A 19,220-nucleotide genomic window follows, 5' to 3' on the forward strand; every position below is an offset into this window, starting at 1 on the left:
ATTGCAGAGGAAGGAACGCTCCCAAACACGTTCTATGAGTCATCATCCTGATACCAAAACTAGACAGAAATACTACAAAAAAAGAAAATTAAAGACCAATAACACTCATGAATATAGATGCAAACATCCTCAACAAAATACTAGCAAACAGAATCCAACAACACATTAAAAGGATCATACACCATGATCAAGTGGGATTTATCCCCGGGATGCAAGGATTCTTCAATATATGCAAATCAATCAATGTGATACACCATATTAACAAACTGAAAAATAAAAACCATATGATCATCTCAATAGATGCAGAAAAAGCTTTCGACAAAATTCAACGCCCATTTATGATAAAAACTCTCCAGAAAGTGGGCATAGAGGGAACCTACCTCAACATAATAAAGGTCATATACGACAAACCCACAGCAAACATCATTCTCAATGGTGAAAAACGGAAAGCATTTCCTCTAAGATCAGGAATGAGACAAGGATGTCCATTCTCACCACTATTATTCATCATAGCTTTGGAAGGCCTAGCCACGGCAATCAGAGAAGAAAAAGAAAGAAAAGGAATACACATTGGAAAAGAAGAAGTAAAACTGTCACTGTTTGCAAATGACATGATGCTATACATAGAGAATCCTAAACAGGCCACCAGGAAACTACAAGAGCTAATCAGTGAATTTGGTAAAGTTGCAGGATACAAAATTAATGCACAGAAATCTCTTGCGTTCCTATACACTAATGATGAAAAATCTGAAAGAGAAATTAAGGAAACACTCCCATTTACCACTGCAACAAAAAGAATAAAATACCTAGGAATAAACCTACCTAGGGAGACAAAAGACCTATATGCAGAAAACTGTAAGACACTGATGAAAGAAATTAAAGATGGTACAAACAGATGGAGAGATCTACCATGTTCTTGGGCTGGAAGAATCAATATTGTGAAAATGACTATACTACCCAAAGCAATCTACAGATTCAATGCAATCCCTATCAAATTACCAATGGCATTTTTTATGGAACTAGAACAAAAAATCTTAAAAGTTGCATGGAGACACAAAAGACCCCGAATAGTCAAAGCAGTCTTGAGGGAAAAAAATGGAGCTGGAGGAATCAGACTCCCTGACTTCAGATTATACTACAAAGCTACAGTAATCAAGACAGTATGGTACTGGCACAAAAACAGAAATATAGATCAATGGAACAAGATAGAAAGCCCAGAGATAAACCCACGCACCTATGGTCAACTGATCTATGACAAAGGAGGCAAGGATAGACAATGGAGAAAAGACAGTCTCTTCAATAAGTGGTGCTGGGAAAACTGGACAGCTACATGTAAAAGAATGAAAGTAGGACACTCCCTAACACTATACACAAAAATAAACTCAAAATGGATTAAAGACCTAACTGTAAGACCAGACACTATAAAACTCTTAGAGGAAAACATTGGAAGAACACTCTTTGCCATAAATCACAGCAAGATCTTTTTTGACCCACCTCCTAGAGTAATGGAAATAAAAACAAAAATAAACAAATGGGACCTAATGAAACTTCAAACCTTTTGCACAGCAAAGGAAACCATAAAGAAGATGAAAAGACAACCCTCAGAATGGGAGAAAATATTTGCAAATGAATCAACAGACAAAGGATTAATCTCCAAAATATATAAATAGCTCATGCAGCTCAATATTAAAAAAACAAACAACCCAATCCAAGAATGGGCAGAAGACCTAAATAGACATTTCTCCAAAGAAGACATACAGATGGCCAAGAAGCACATGAAAAGCTGCTCAACACCACTAATTATTAGAGAAATGCAAATCAAAACTACAATGAGGTATCACCTCACACCAGTTAGAATGGGCATCATCAGAAAATCTACAAACAACAAATGCTGGAGAGTGTGTGGAGAAAAGGGAACCCTCCTGCACTGTTGGTGGGAATGTAAATTGATACAGCCACTATGGAGAACAGTATGTAGGTTCCTTAAAAAACTAAAAATAGAATTACCATATGATCCAGCAATCCCACTACTGGGCATATACCCTGAGAAAACTGTAATTCAAAAAGACACATGCACCCAAATGTTCACTGCAGCACTATTTACAATAGCCAGGTCATGGAAGCAACCTAAATGCCCATCAACAGAGGAGTGGATAAAGAAGATGTGGTACATATATACAATGGAATATTACTCAGCCATAAAAAGGAACAAAATTGGGTCATTTGTTGAGATGGATGTATCTAGAGACTGTCATACAGAGTGAAGTAAGTCAGAAAGAGAAAAACAAATATCGTATATTAACGCATGTATGTGGAACCTAGAAAAATGGTACAGATGAACTGGTTTGCAGGGAAGAAGCTGAGACACAGATGTACAGAACAAATGTATGGACACTAAGGGGGGAAAGCGCTGGGAGGGAGGGGGTGGTGGTGGGATGAACTGGGAGATTGGGATTGACATGTACACACTTATGTGTATAAAACTGATGACTAATAAGAACCTGCTGTATAAAAAAAATAAATAAAATTTAAAAATTTAAAAAAAAAGAAAAGCACTGTCAAATACTCAAAGTTTGGCAAAATGAAAATAGGAAAAAAAAACTGATTTCTACAGCTCTATACTGTACACTCCAACACAGCAAGGATCATATTTGCTTTCTTCATCATTATATTCCCACTATCTACACACTGTCTGGCTTACCAGATGTTTGCTGAATGCACTAAAGAACAGAATGCAAAAGTGGTACTTCTCTGGTTAAGCTAAGTCGTGTAGTTATCTGTTGAAAACCTGAGAATTTGTAAACCGTGAAAAGGGAAGATATACTAGTTCTAATCTAGCTTTATCTTTTCTTCTCACTACTGTGTAGATCAAACCTAGACATTGTACAATCATTGAGCACTGTTGCAAATACTTATGCTACCAGTAATGTAAGTGCCACCGCTCTTGCTTTCCCTCCTCAAACTTCTCTCTCCTCATTCTGGGTTAACATGTCAGTACTATTGTTTCCACCAATCACTACCAAGTGGATGGCAGACTGAATCATTTATTCTTTTTTTTTTTCTGTGGTACGCGGGCCTCTCACTGTTGTGGCCTCTCCCGTTGCGGAGCACAGGCTCTGGACATGCAGGCTCAGCGGCCATGGCTCACGGGCCCAGCCGCTCCGCGGCATGTGGGATCTTCCCGGACCGGGGCATGAACCCGTGTCCCCTGCATCAGCAGGCGGACTCTCAACCACTGCGCCACCAGGGAAGCCCTGAATCATTCATTCTTAAAGGAATCTTACTTCTTCCATCTATCCTCTCTGCTACTGCATGGCCTTCAAGTTTTCCTTTGAGCTGCTTTGTATTCTAACATCATTCTACAAACAAGAAATGGAAAACTGAAAATGTCTCTCAAAATAAGACTCTAGCATTCAGGTCAAAATCAGCCAACGTTTTCAGTTTTGCAATGGAGGCATCTTCACATTATCTCTACTCTCCCTCCCCTCAACCATTTATTTAGTTCAATTTTTTTTTTTTTTTTTTTTGCTGTACGCGGGCCTCTCACTGTTGTGGCCTCTCCCGTTGCGGAGCACAGGCTCTGGACGCGCAGGCTCGGCGGCCATGGCTCACGGGCCCAGCCGCTCCGCGGCACGTGGGATCTTCCCGGACCGGGGCACGAACCCGTGTCCCCTGCATCGGCAGGCGGACTCTCAACCACCGCGCCACCAGGGAAGCCCAAGTTCCATTATTTATGTATGCTGCAGCTTTTTCCAAAGGGCTCTAACACACTTCAATTTTTTTTTCTTCCTTCCAGGAAATAAGAGAACAATACTTACCTTTCATTAAACTCTCTGAGTAAAATGAATCAATATTTGAAATCAGATCTTCTCAGACTAAATCTTTTGTATAGTTCATTGCTAGCACAGCTACATTCAAGCACAGAAAAACTCCTGCACAAAACCATAATCTGATCTTCAAATGTCATTCCCATAACCCCATGCTTTGTCTTCCTTCTACACCTTGGATACGTCCACCTAAGAACGTTTTGTATTTCCTTAGCTACTTTCCTTGAACCTACAGTATGCACACAGATTCAAAATATTTACACATGATGGAAATCTCATGCAGATCAGCTCCATATCATGAGCTGTTACAGTTCAGCCAACTGGTGCCTCATCATTTCCCTGGAAACCAGTCCCAGAGCCATGGAATACCCAATAACCACATGGCAACAAAGTTAAGGCCAGAACATGAGAAGCTCAAAGCTTATCTCTAACATGAGAGGCAAGTCATTACTCTGGTGAAAGGCTCAGATAATGGATGTGTAACATGACAATGTTCCACAGCAAGCGGAAGCATCAACTCACATAATGAGAGCACTGAATAGCAGCTGAAGAGAAATACTAATACCATGATATTGTTATTTCAGATGGTATACTGAGATGTAACCTAGATCCTTGAGGTCTTGAGGCTACTGGAAACACGCAAAAATCCTGTACTCAAGCTGGACTTTCCCTCACAAGTTATGGGATGGGTATCCCTAAATATAATTTCTTTCCCCGACATAGCATTTTATAGTTTACAAAATTCTTTTGAAAAATTGTGCCATTTGATTTTAAAATCCACTTGGTTAGGTTAGTAACATCACCCATTTTATAGATGGTGAAAGTGAAGCCCAAAGAGGCTAAGGAACTGCTATTAACTGCTAGTAATATACAGCTACTAACTGAATGACATGGCCAAAATTATTCCATAGCTCCCTAAATCAGGTGATCCGTAATTCAAAGTGACTGCTTATTCAACCTCAAAAAATATTTTTATATGTCATCTGCAAAGTTCTTTAAAATATAAAAATAAAATACGAAGTCTCTGCAAGATATTTACCTCTTGTGCAAACGACTCTGCTTTCTTTCGAAGGTCCTTCTCCAGTTCCAAGTTCACTTGCATTTCCTCATACTCTTCTACTGCTAGCATGGACACTTGAGAAGACAAGGAAAAGAAAATGGACAATACGCCACACAGATTATCAAGAATACGGATGAAAAATGGTGACGAAAGATTCCTTATTCAGGCATATAAGCACCCACATTCATTGCTGGTTGGAGTAAATTGGTAAGACCTTTTTAGAGGGCAACTTGGCAATATGAATCTAAAATCTAACACTATTCATACCCTTTGACTCAACAATTCCACTTTTAGGAATGTATTTATTCTTCTAAAAGAATAAATCATGAACATATACAGAGATTTAATTGCAAGGGTGCTCTGTGCATCATTGCTGAAAACAGTGAAATAATCTAGATGGTCTAACACTGAAGGATCAGTTAAGTATGCTGTGTACAAGAAATATTCTGCCATCAAAATTACATTGTAGAGGCATATTTACTGAATGGAAAGACATTCATGATATATTTTTAAAATGAGTTCATTTTTGTTTTTTAAAAGCAACATACAAAACACGTCAACAAGGATTCCACTGAAGAGGAAACATGTGAAAGGCCAATTACCATCTTCATTAGTAACCAAGGAAAAGGAAAGTAAAACCATAGCTACCTTTTTATACTCACCAAAGAGGCAACTGGCAAAAATTTAAAAGTATAGCTATATCAAGCTGGGAGAGAATACAGAACAATGGAAACAAATACACTGTTAACAGGAGTATAAACTTATAGATCTACTTTAAAAATAATTTGGCATTATGTAGTGAAATTGAAGATAAAATTTTACCTTTGGCATATATCTTAGTGAAACTCTTGGATATGTGCACCAGAAGACATGTATAAGAATTTTCATAACAGCATGACTTGGAATAGCAAAAAAACTGGAAAAAACTCAAACATTCACCAAATGGATACTGGATAAATGAATTTTGGTATAGACACTGAATGAACTATTATACAGCAGTGAAAATAAACATACCACAGCAATACCCTTCAACATGATGAACCGGACAAACACAAAAAGCAGCAGAAGGACATATGCAAAATTATATCATTTATATAAAGTTCAAAAACATGCAAAATTAAACAATCTGCTGTTTAGGGATATATATATATATGACAAAACTATAAATAAAAGCAATGATAAAAGTCCAAGGAAGGAACACAAGTAGAGACTGATGTTCAGGGGCTTGTAAAGCACTGATGGGCAAAAAAGATATTTCTTTTGTTGGTATTTTATTTATACTCCATATATGTTATAAACATATTTAATAAACAACTCAATGTGCATATATAGGTTTTTTGATTGAAATATAGTTGATGCACAATATCATATGTTATAGGTGTACAATACAGTGATTCACAATTTTTAAAGGTTATGCTCCATTTATAGTTATTATAAAATATTGACTACATTTCCGGTGTTGTATAATATACCCTTGTAGCTTATTTTATACATAATAGTTTGTACCTCTTAGTCCCCTACCCATAAATTGCCCCTCCCCCCTTTCCTCTCCTGGAAGAATAAACACTAAAATGTTAATAGTGCTTATCTCTGGACTGTAAGGGTTGAGTTTTAGTTTTTTTTACTTTTCCCATATAAATCTATACTTTCCACCAAAAAATATGTTACTTGAATAAAAAGAAAAAATGTACATATGTAAGTTATTTCAAAGTGTTCTCCATGTTTATAAAGAAGAGAAACAGCCTTAGATCCATATGGGCCCAGAGTCAGAGCTTTGAATGAAAGAATCACTGTGGACAGAAATCTTCAAAGGGACGATACTGTCAAATAGGAGCAACATGAATTCTTTCCTACTTTTTGATATTCTGTGACCTATTCTGTTAAATAATGATGTAGACGGGACAGAGGGAGTGATGACGCCATTACCAACTAGGAACCACATAGGTGGACAGCACACTAGCCTCTCCACTGGCTTCCAGCAAGGCACTTTCAATCCTGAGCTGAGTCATGTCAATAAAAACCTTTAAAAAGGCTCTCTTAATGGCAGCTTTCACAAACTGTTCCTCCAGGGCACTTCAGTCCTAACTGATTAAGGACTGGTTTGCTGCGTAATGACATAGAATTTCAAACTCTGTACTCGGTCAATCTACTGCCTCCTCAGAGGAAAGACTAACAGTCTTACTCAAGTAAAGCAATGAAGTGGTGGTTTGTGATGTGAATTACAGGTCCCTGAGAGCTAAACGATTTTCAAACCTGTTTAAAAAAAAAAGAAATTTCACAAAGAAAACAAAGAAGATTATGACTATCTGAAGCCCTGGGCAAGATAATTAACTTTCTATTCTATGTCCAGAACACTATAATAAAAAGTGAATTTTCACATGACCTGGCCCTCTTGGATTCTGAAAGAAATTCGGTTGGTCCTAGTCATGTATTTATTTATATAATCTCTCTCTGCCTAGATAAGGGTCTCCCTGAAGGCAAGGTCCATGATATTAACCTCTGCAGAGCCCTCTGTTTCTAGCACAGTGCATCACGACTGAAAATTATTCTACACCATTTCTATCTTCTTAAATGCATAAAAGGCAGAGGAAATGTTACAAGCTAGTGCATCTCCCACACTTAGCTACAAGGTCCTTTATTTACTAAAAAAAAAAATCTCAATTCATGAATGACACAAAGATGGAGAACTACCACCAATAACAATAGGGAAGGCCCTGGGTCTGAAAGGTTTCCTTTTAGTGTTGTAGCTTCTGAACTAGGAAAGACAGTGGCTGAGGGAAAAAAGGAGAACAAAAAAAGCATAGTAAGTCCCCTCCCTTAAGAATTATGTTTGCAGAACTGCACTTTGCTCCTTTGCCCTAAACCAGGGGACATAAGAAATGGTCCCATGAGACTTGATGCTGTGTTTTATGACAAGTATGATGGAATCAAATTACACAGAATTTTCTCTAGAAGTAGTCTCTGGAGAAAGTTCCTTCTCACCATGAGACCAGGTCTGCTTCTCCTGACCAACAGGTAAATTTTTATATGATTCATAAAAATGATCATGAATCTCTCATCACTCTGGCTCCTAGAGAGCTCAGAGCCAGACTTCAGGCACACAGGCAGGAAATGTGCAAGAACTCGGAGTAAGTAATAAGCACTTTGTACATTAACATATATTCTCACTTTTCCTTTGTCCCATTTTCCATATCCTCTTAATTTAAAAGTTTTTCATATAATGTTGCATGTATTTATGTAGATATCCTAATCTCTTCTGGATCGAGGAGAAGTTTACCAATTAACCTACCAGATATATAAACACTGAGGGGATAGCCAATATGGTCATGGTCCCAAGATATATGTAGGACAAAAGAGTATTTAGGTTTGAAGTTTCAAAATGAGTGGGTCATGAATTCCTCAAGCAAAAGCACTTTTAATGTCCCCAGACTCTCAGGTAGGTGGAAAAAGAGCAGGAATGAGAGAGACTCATTGCTACAAGTTAGGAAAACACCATATAGAAGATTTTTGCTACAAGAATCTTTAGACACCAGTATAAAACAACACAAAATATATATAAACAAAATAAATTACATATATATTTGAGGGAAAAGACTGGAAATACATACCTCTATTGCATTTTTCTAAGACTTTTCTCTGTTCAAGAACTTCCGAATTTAAAACATCTTTTTCTTGTTTAACTTTATTTACCTAAAAATGTGATATTTTGAGGGGAGAAAACATCCAAAATTGTAAACATGATATATGATGATGTGTGATACTTAAATTGCTATTCAACTTTCAAAACAATGTTACATTAAAGCAGTAATTGGCTTCACTGTGCTAGGCTTCTATTAAAATGTTTTTAAAGCCTCAAAGTAACTATTTAATTTAGGATGTACATCTGGAACTTCTTTACATATTCCAAATAGTACTGGCATTGGTCCCTAAATATGGCAGTGTTCTAGCCGTCCAGTGTAAATGATTGACATTTTTAATGCAAAAATCCAATTAGACTGCACCCGGAAAATACTTGAATCATTTAATCAGAAAGCCAATATTCAATTTTGGTATTCATTTTAAACTCTGATGACATTTGGCTTAAGTAAAAACATACATAAATTTTTAAAATAAAAAAGACTTTGAACTTTGACTTTTGGCTTAAACAAAATACATATGAAAATCTCCCCCCACACAAAACTTAAATTTCTGAAATAATTTTTGGCATCTATCAATAGGAAAAGAGAATATCATAGTATAGTTTTAAAAAAAAGAATGTAAAGTTACATGTACCAAGTGGATAAATCTCAAAAGCATTATGTTGAATTAAAAAAGCAGGTTTATATAGTTTAAAACACTCAAAATACTAGGTATTGTAGTGAAAATGTAAATATATGCATTGAAATGATAAAAAACAAGTTCAGAATAATGGTTGTTTAAGGAAACTGCAGGGAGTGAGGAGAATGCAGTTAGGGAGAGATACACACGGGTTTCAATACTATGCTAATGTTTTATGTATTAAACTACATAGTAGGCATATGGAGGTTCGTTATTTTGTTTTTTACACTTTTCAGATGTCTGAAATAGTCATAATAAAAATGACTTCTGAAATGGCTTCCAATAACACCTCTAAGTGGGAGGGGAGAGAATCATCAATAAATAATTATAATTGAGGATTGGAATGCATCAAAATATCTTTCTTTCTCTCCTATGGTTATACTCAAGAAACAAGCTAAGGTAATGGTCCCTGAAAGGGACCCTGAATTCATCAGCACTTCCATATGGTCTGTGAACTGGTTTCCTTTAGTATAAGCTATATTGTTGTTTTTGGTTTAAATTAGTAACCAGTATACAGTTCAACGCTTCTAGAATGTCATCATCCTTCTTCCCACTCACACTTACTGCCACAATAAGTGAAAGCAACTGGGGATGGGAGGTTGGTGGTCACTGCTTTCCAACGTTTTTCACATTATGGCCCTTAAGAATATGTGTATGGGAACTGGGGTAACTGAAAGAGGCTGCTCACTGAAGGGGTCAATACCCTGGCATACCTGTAAGCCATTTGAAGGATATCAAGGTGCTATACACATCAGTTGCGAAGCCTTGGGCTACAGACTCTGAGAACCACTGATACAAGTTAAACCGAGACTGCAAAGGCAGATCCTTGAAGCCTCATGCAAAGAAGGCTAATTATGTGCTCCTGCTCTTAAAGACAAGTCAAAAGGAAAAATAAAAAGATTCTCCAAATACCCACTTGAACCCATTCTACCATCTATCATATATGCCTGTGTTGGAGGTACAGAGGGGCATAGCCTTTCCCAGCTGAGTCAGCCCTCCATCAGAGAAGCAAAATCATTCTTCACCAGCAGCAACAAAGTGTATGACTTAAATGCAGATATCACTGTCACAAATCTGCCTCACAGTGAAACACACGGGACAATAGGAAACACTTCAATGCTATTTTACTATTTTATTTCTTGAGCTAGACAGTGGGTACATGAATGTTCATGATCTTATTTTCTATACCTTTTTGTATGTCTGAAATAGTGGGGACAAGAGAAGATTAAAATTGGTACATGGTTCTCATCTCAGAAATTAGCTTCCAACAGCAAGTTTTTGACTTAGCCTGTCCCCAAACACCTTAAAAGACTAAAGGTCTTGCCTTTCGGGCCTAAGATACATACTTCTTCAATTACTTCTACAAGTTTGCTCTTGAGATTTTCCAGTTCAATGGCTAATATCTTCTTTTCCTCCTGAACAGATACAATTTGATCTCGAAGTTCTGCATTTTTAAAGAAAAAAATAAGAAAAAAAAAAGCCTTATTTTTAAAAGAAGAAACCAATCTTGTCAGAAGAATTGAAAATGCCAATCCATGTGCAGCTTATGGTCAAAGTTATTCCACAATTAAAAGGAAAATGAAGTAGCAAAAGACAATGGAAATATCACTTCTCCCCCCCACCCCGCCAAATATAGCTATGTTTCTAAAGTTTTGTATCAGGCACGCTCACTATGTTAAATATACTAGATCATGTTTTCTCTGCAATATATCAAACCTGTATTCTAGGAAACTATCTGGCATTTTAGAAGTAGAATTTTTTTAAGCTTTCAGCAAAACAAATTAAGGCACTGTACTAATTTCTTTTTAATTTTTTAATGGCCATGGGCTTTTGTCACAATGCAATACAAACAAACTGGGCAGCTAATAATTTGGAGATTTTGATTTAAAGAAAAAAATCCTGACTTGCTGCCAATTTACAGCCCTTAAACATTATTTGAACTGACTCAAAATAAGACCTATTTGAAAAAGGGTTAATTCTAATAATTTTCTCTCCAGGGTGTTGGTGTTTTGTTTCTTAATTTACTTCATATTTCATATTATTGAGATTTAATGAAAACTGTATTACTAGAGTGAAAATACTAGCAACTGTAAGTGCAAAAACTTCTGGTGTTAGATTAAAGTTACTTCTACCACTCAAATGTTAAAAAAAAACATGGATTAGCACAGAGTACTTAAATTTATACCCAGGCCCACACACTTTTGCCACTTAGTTTTTTTTTTGTTTGTTTGTTTGTTTTGTTTTTTTTTTGTTTTTTGCGGTACGCGGGCCTCTCACTGTTGTGGCCTCTCCCGTTGCGGCGCACAGGCTCCGGATGCGCAGGCTCAGCGGCCATGGCTCACGGGCCCAGCCGCTCCGCGGCACGGGGGATTTTCCCGGACCGGGGCACAAACCCGTGTCCCCTGCATCGGCAGGCGGACTCTCAACCACTGCGCCACCAGGGAAGCCCTGCCACTTAGCTTTTAAGTGCTTTTAATTTCTTACCCTTCTCCAAGGATACTTAGAAACCTGCTATGTGGTTATTTATTTATAAGTTAAATCAAACTTTTTACATGAACCCAGCTTAATTGAAGGGTTCTCAGAGACTTTTTTTTTTTTTTTTTTTGCGGTATGCGGGGCTCTCACTGTTGTGGCCTCTCCCGTTGCAGAGCACAGACTCCGGACGCGCAGGCTCAGCGGCCATGGCTCACGGGCCTAGCCACTCCACGGCATGTGGGATCTTCCCAGACCGGGGCACGAACCCGTGTCCCCTGCATCGGCAGGCGGACGGACTCTCAACCACTGCGCCACCAGGGAAGCCCTATCAGAGACTTACTTTAAAACCACTTTCTTCACTGGCTGGCTAATCTTAAAGAACAACAAGAGACCATACCATTCAAGACCTAACAGAAGGGAGAAATACAAACAAAAGGAAAGCCTTTAAACTTTCTCTCCCTTCCTACCAGCATAAATATGATTTTGTCTTAAGTTAGGGGGTAGAAAGTCAGGTTAAGATGGCTTTCTTTTTACTTCCTTCTTTATACTTCTTGCTGAAGTTTTATCTACCAAACAAGCAAACAAGTATTACTCCTGACAGGTACAATAAGTTAAAATGCTCCAATAGTTACTGAGCCCCAAACTGTTTTCCTACATCCTTAACAATATATAGGGGTGTGTGTGTGTGTGTATTTATTTATTAATAAAGTTAATGTGTATTTAATAGATGTAACATGTGATCTTGCCTTACAGCACTACTTGGGGACCACCGCAGTTGCTTAATACTACATACTGCTTTTAGCTCATTGCCTGAATCATATGGGAAGTTCTTGGAGGGCAGAGACTAAGCAATTTGGGGAGGTATCTTCCCCAAAGATTCCAACAGAGAAACAGACTAACAGGAGGTGTCAGCTAAATATACTTTTATTCATTCTTACTTTCATTTAACAAAAATATCTTAATACACAGTCCTATCCTTTAGAAGTTTATAGGCAAACTGACTGCTTCTGTCAAGACAATGCTTTCAAAAGTGCCTAATCCCAAACAAGAAAGTACTCATAAAGCTATACATCCATCATGCTTCTCAATCAGGCCACCCCCTGTGACAAATAGTCAGAATTCTTTCCAAAGTAGGAACCAGGCATCAATATTTTTTGAAATTATCATGTAATTCCAATGTGCAACCAGGGTTCAGAAGCATTATCCTAACAGGAGTCAAAAACATGCTCAATAATTAAGCCAGGGATCCTACCCTTGATTTGCTTCTGACACTGTACTGAGACACAAGTCTCGGCAGCACCCTCAGGGTCCATGGTTGAATCTTCATCATCAATGTTGATCTCTTCAGTTATTACATCTGGCCCCAGCTTGGCCATGTATAACATGCTGATTCTTTTCAATGCTTTATTTTCTTTATTTAACTAAGGCAAATATAAAGACAGTTATTTTAACAGCAGTCAAATGAGTGTCTTGCCACCTAGAGGGGTGGGATAGGGAGGGTGGGAGGGAGACGTAAGAGGGAAGAGATATGGGGATATATGTATACGTACAGCTGATTCACTTTGTTATAAAGCAGAAACTAACACACCATTGTAAAGCAATTATACTCCAATAAAGATGTTAAAAAAAATGAGTGTCTTGGATTTTTAAACAATAGACAAATTAAGTGTATTTTTGTCTTGCACATTCATCAACATTCACAGCATGAAGTAACAATTAGAAGAGTCATTAAATAAGGTTTTTTATACTTTGTAATATTAAACTTATTACTTTAAGTAAAACCTATGCCTTATAGCCAGCAGCATGTGAAAATGCTAGTTATAACTGATAAATACAAGAAGAATTAAGATGAAACACCAGTATAGATTAAATAAAATTTCAATTTATTCACAGTCATTAAAAGTCTTAATTTAAGACACTTTCTTTCAAGCAAATATTTTGTTTGATGCTGTGCTGTGAACATCTTTGAAATGTTTGTTTGCCTGGCACTCTCTGTTTTCTGGACACTGACACTCCTCTTCACTGTTCCAAATGATTTCTATGGGAAAAGCCAAGTTCTCCCAAAGCACAACCTACCACTTTGGCCATAGCTATAATAATTAGTCCAGGAATTAGGCACATAATCCAAGCTTGGTCAATTAGATCCCTTCTCTAGAAATTTGGAGACTGGAACAGAGAGATGAATTCCTTTCCATGTGTCTGGATATACAGTAGCTACTGGCAACCACGTTACACTACTGAATTGAGGAATAGAGAAAGGCAGTCCACAGCAAAGCCAAAATGGAGCCAATGTGTAGGAGAGACAGAGAAAAGCAACAGACACAGGGTTTGCCACAGGGCTCCAGTCCATTCCTAAAACGCTCCTAGCTCATGGATTCTATGGGATTCTCCAATATCCCTCTGAACAAATTCCTACTTTTCTTTCCTTTTCTTGCTTAAATTAGTTCAAAATGTGTTTCTATCTGTACACAGAGTTCTAATAATACACGATAGAAGAAAGTTCAAGATACGTTTCTATTATCTCTATCTAATTCACTGCAGATAAAGGAATCCTAACTCATTAATGTATTTGTTATCCCCTGATGTAAAAATGAGTTGGTTATCAATTATTGTTACCTTCTTCAGCTCCTGTGTTTATGTGCACATAAATGTTAGTACGAGGCACACACGAAGACTAAAGTTGATCCAAAGTCCACAGAAGGAAAATATGGTTTTGCTTACGTGTTCTCTTCACAAGACTAAAATATAAAAGGTCTTCTCTTATTTGAGTATAAAGTATTTCGTATATTGATTTCTCTAGTATAAAATATAAGATACAGAAATGTGTTTGCATTTACTAAGGGCCGTTGGCCATCAAGACAAGTTCTTAATTTAATAACTGACACTGGAAATAAACACAGACAGAAACAATTCACTGGAAAGCTAAATGCCCTTCACTGCTGTAAACCTTATGCCAGAATAAGATGTTTAGTATGGTATTTGTCTGGCTTTGGTCCTTCATTTGTGATCATGATTAGGACCCTTCAGGGTTTCTCTCAGGGAAAGTCCAGCCCATTTCAATTTGGGAGATCTGATTCTTACCCCAGTAATATGGAAACTAAATATACCCCGAGTAGCGTGGTCTGGAACACAAGAGCATTCCCTAGAGCATTCCCTGACCTCTCTGGGGAATCAGGAAGAATCACTTAGAAATGGCTATGAACCATTCCACAGATTCTTCCTGGGAAGGCTGGTGAGATCTATTCAAGGAATCAGACACAGACCTTTATTCCCAGTTCCCAGCCCATAGCTCCAGCTTCTAGCTCTCCATGTTATATTAGAGGATCAGGGATAAGATATAAGACCCATGATTTCCCAATCCCTCTTCCTTCAGATGGAAAATTCAAGTAAACATTGTTGTGTGTTCTTTGAACCATGAATGCTAGAGCATGGCACTAGACACTCAAGGACCATCGTCAATTCTCAAATGATGACATCTTTTCTGAATGCAAGGAGAAAAGAACAATTTAAGAAAAACTCAAGTGAAAAAACTCAAGACTTAGTTTGTAATTCTGCCTCCTAATATTTAAACTAATGGTTCCCAACCCTGCACATTACCATCTGTAGAGTTTTTAAAAAAAAAAAACTCCCAACATGCAGGCCCTCACCAGACCAAAATCTCTGGCAGTAGAGCCGAGCATAGCACGTTTTCAGGGCTTCCCAGGTGATTCTAATGTACACCAATACTACAGATAATTGACATAGAGGAATGCAGTACTTGAGTATGCATTTCTATAAAATTAGTATAGCAGAGTTAAGAACTCAGCTCTGCAATCAAATTCTGTCTCTGCCTCTAGGATAATCTAATCTTTCAGTGTCAGTTTTCTCATCAGCTAACTAAGGATAAAAATAGTGTCTATCCCATAATATGAAGATTAAATGAGATATATATATAAAGTATTGTGACTGACATACAGTAAAAATGCAGCAAATATTAGCTATTAGTAACAAAAGAGGTTTAGTCTGTGTGTCTAATTTTCCTCTGGAAGTCATTTATCAGCTAGTTTCCTTCAACCAAGGTATTCATCTATACAAAGCTTCTTCCCCCAGGATTCTCATGAAAAACTGAAAATACTAATTTTTGCCATCTGGTGCTCCCCAGGCCACCATCGAAGTAATATTTAATAACCTAACAGTTAACAGTTCTGCCCTCAAAAGAGTTTTAATGCCTCTATCAAGCCAGGCACCAAAGTCTACCAGCTACTATTTGGCTGTAATACAATTACTCTATTCAACAAAGTTACTATCTCAAGAAAAAAGCCAAACAAAATTGCAAACGTCTTCTCTAAAACAACATTTTCACATTCTGAAAGAAGAAATATAAGACTTATACACATTAAATCTTATAACCATACTAAGTGGAAATTTTTGAGAACTCTGAATTCACAAATTTGGGCTGAGAAATTTCACTGCAGTTATTATTCATCAAGTTATATAGGTTAACGGCATACTACTTGGGATTTAGAATCCTTATTAGTTACAAGGCAAAAATAAATCTTTCATAACCCTACAGTAACAGAATCTTATACTATATTCAAATTTAAATAGGGTTTTTATATTGAGCACAGTTTAATGAATATTTAAAGATACAAAATAAGCAAATTAAACAGACTTGGATCATACGATTTAAATAACTGGTCTATAATTATCAGTTTAACTTTCACATTTTAGCAAAGGAAAGCATCCACACTTGCTTTTAAGGAAATAATGCAGTCAAATTGTATTTCTGACCCACCTCCTAGACAAATGGAAATAAAAACAAAAATAAACAAATGGGACCTAATGAAACTTAAAAGCTTTTGCACAGCAAAGGAAACCATAAACAAAGACAAAAAGACAACCCTCAGAATGGGAGAAAATATTTGCAAATGAAGCAACTGACAAAGGATTCATCTCCAAAATACATATGCAGCTCATACAGCTCAATATCAAAAACAAACAACCCAATCCAAAAATGGGCAGAAGACCTAAACAGACATTTCTCCAAAGAAGACATACACATTGCCAAAAAAACACATGAAAGGATGCTCAACATCACTAATCATTAGAGAAATGCAAATCAAAACTACAATGAGGTATCACCTCACATCCATCAGAATGGCCATCATCAAAAAAAATCTACAAACAATAAATGCTGGAGAGGGTGTGGAGAAAAGGGAACCCTCTTGCACTGTTGGTGGGAATGTAAACTGATACAGCCACTTTGGAGAACAGTATGGATGTTCCTTAAACTAAAAATAGAACTAGCATACGACCCAGCAATCCCACTACTGGGCATATACCCTGAGAAAACCATAATTCAAAAAGAGTCATGTACCACAATGTTCATCGCAGCACTGTTTACAATAGCCAGGATATGGAAGCAACCTAAGCATCCATCAACAGATGAATGGATAAAGGAGATGTGGCACATATATACAATGGAATATTACTCAGCCATAAAAAGAAACGAAATTGAGTTATCTGTAGTGAGGTGGATGGACCTAGAGTCTGTCATACAAAGTGAAGTCAGAAAGAGAAAAACAAATACTGTATGCTAACACATATATATGAACTCGAAAAAAATAAAAAAGGTTCTCATGAACTTAGGGGCAGGACAGGAATAAAGACGCAGACACAGAGAATGGACTTGACAAGGGGAGGGGGAAGGGTAAACTGGGACGAAATGAGAGAGTAGCATTAACATATATACAGTACCGCATGTAAAATAGATAGCTAGTGGGAAGCAGCTGCATAGCACACGGAGATCAGCTCCTGCTTTGTGACCACCTAGAGGGGTGGGATATGGAGGATGGGAGGGAGATGCAAGAGGGAAGGAATATGGGGATATATGTATACATATAGCTGATTCACTTTGTTATACAGCAGAAACTAACACAACATTGTAAAGCAATTCTACTCCAATAAAGATGTTAAAAGAAACTGTATCATAAGAAACATTCCATTTGTCATTAATTTGAGAGCAAACACTTTAGAAAAATAAGAATGTACAGGAACTCTGCTGCTTAGAAAATGAAAACTACTTCCAAAAATGACAATTAATACTTAAATCAGGATGTGCTACTTTCATTTATTGATCACACATATAATGAAGTTTCCAAACTTTGCATTCAAAGCTGTAGTTATCTTCCACCTCCAATGAGCACATCTACAGCATTTAATTGAATAGGGTATTTTTGGTTTGTTTTTTATTCTAAAGTTCCTGAGTTCACACCGTATCCTCAAAAACAAACCGTAAGTCCATTTTCAAAAGAGCTTCTTAAAGAATAGAAGACAAACTCTAAGTTAAGGATCCTATTGTCAATACTAAATTGTAAAAATGACCCTAGAGATTAGTAACACAGTTGTTCAGAAGCAGGGATGAATATAACAGTCACCTGGCAGCTTTTTCAACATTCACATGTCTGGGTCATACTCCCAGAATCAGTGGGTCTGAGGTATTCTTAAGAAATCAACCCTGGTCTACACTGACAATTATGACATGATAACTGCAGGTTAGAGAGGTGAATTCTCTTGCTCAAAATCAACTGTTAAATAAAAAAGGGGGAATAGCAATAAAATAATTTTTTAAGGGGACCAATGATTAAAGTCATCATAAAGAAAGTCTGTCCCATTCTCACTTTAGTCCTAATTCTAGTTCATCCTGTCATTTAAGATGAGACAATGGCAGTCCAGGGAACAGAATTAACTTGGCCAAAGTCACATATGTCCAAAATTATACAATTAGGAATAAAACCTGTACATACTGCCTCCCAAACCACTGTTTTCCATAAACTGCCAGTCCTGAGAGGTAGTCAGTGCTCTCACTTTGGATGTCCTATTGCAACAGGAATACTTGTTAATAACAAGAGAAAAATACAGAAACTATCCTTAGCCACTACAAGATTCAGAACAACTAGTATGCTCTGAATACATTTTTTCTACTTGGTCCAAAAGTAAAGGAAATGAAAAGAGAATTCCAACAGTATTATCAACCAGTGAACTCTAGTGATATAGAGAATAGAAATGATATGAGAGCACCCATGTTATCGTTGCTTTTAAAGCAATGGCCTCTATTGCTATATATTCTTCAGACAAATAACAGAAAAGAAGCTATATACACATACTTATATTCTTAGTTAGGTTCTGCCTGCGTATCTTATGAATTCTAATGTAGTGCTGTTAGGCAAACAATTAAGCAAATACCTCTAGCAAGCACACTGCTAATGCATACAAATTAAATTGACTTATTGATCTACAGAATTTCAGTTGCATCCAAAGAAATACTCTGGATGTAGGTGATGGGGGAGAGGGGAAAGAAACAAAACCAGCATCACTAATGAAATTTGGCTGAAAACTGCTGTAATCCATTTTCTGATGAAGTGGTTCAGATGCATTTTACCCAACCCAAAATACATAAGACAGAGATTAAAAACATTCTATAATAATAATGTACTTCTGATGAGATAGAATATAGAAAATTACACACTTGGTAAATTCATCAGCTAGCAGCAATCAGTGGA

General features: G+C 37.0%; 1 protein-coding gene across 1 annotated transcript in view; it reads right to left on the bottom strand.

Annotated features, from left to right (window-relative positions):
- Positions 1 to 19,220, bottom strand: part of SHTN1 (shootin 1) — a 101,459-nt gene that overhangs the window by 50,655 nt on the left and 31,584 nt on the right. Inside the window, exons 5-8 of the mRNA XM_082674153.1 lie at positions 12,932 to 13,100; positions 10,551 to 10,648; positions 8,496 to 8,577; positions 4,867 to 4,961 (exon numbers count right to left, since the gene is read on the bottom strand). Of these exons, the coding sequence (XP_082530279.1) occupies positions 4,867 to 4,961; positions 8,496 to 8,577; positions 10,551 to 10,648; positions 12,932 to 13,100 (444 nt within the window). The remainder of the gene's footprint in view (positions 1 to 4,866; positions 4,962 to 8,495; positions 8,578 to 10,550; positions 10,649 to 12,931; positions 13,101 to 19,220) is intronic.

Source organism: Grampus griseus (genome assembly GCF_964374135.1).
Source record: "Grampus griseus genome assembly, chromosome: 16".
Lineage (NCBI taxonomy): Eukaryota > Metazoa > Chordata > Mammalia > Artiodactyla > Delphinidae > Grampus > Grampus griseus.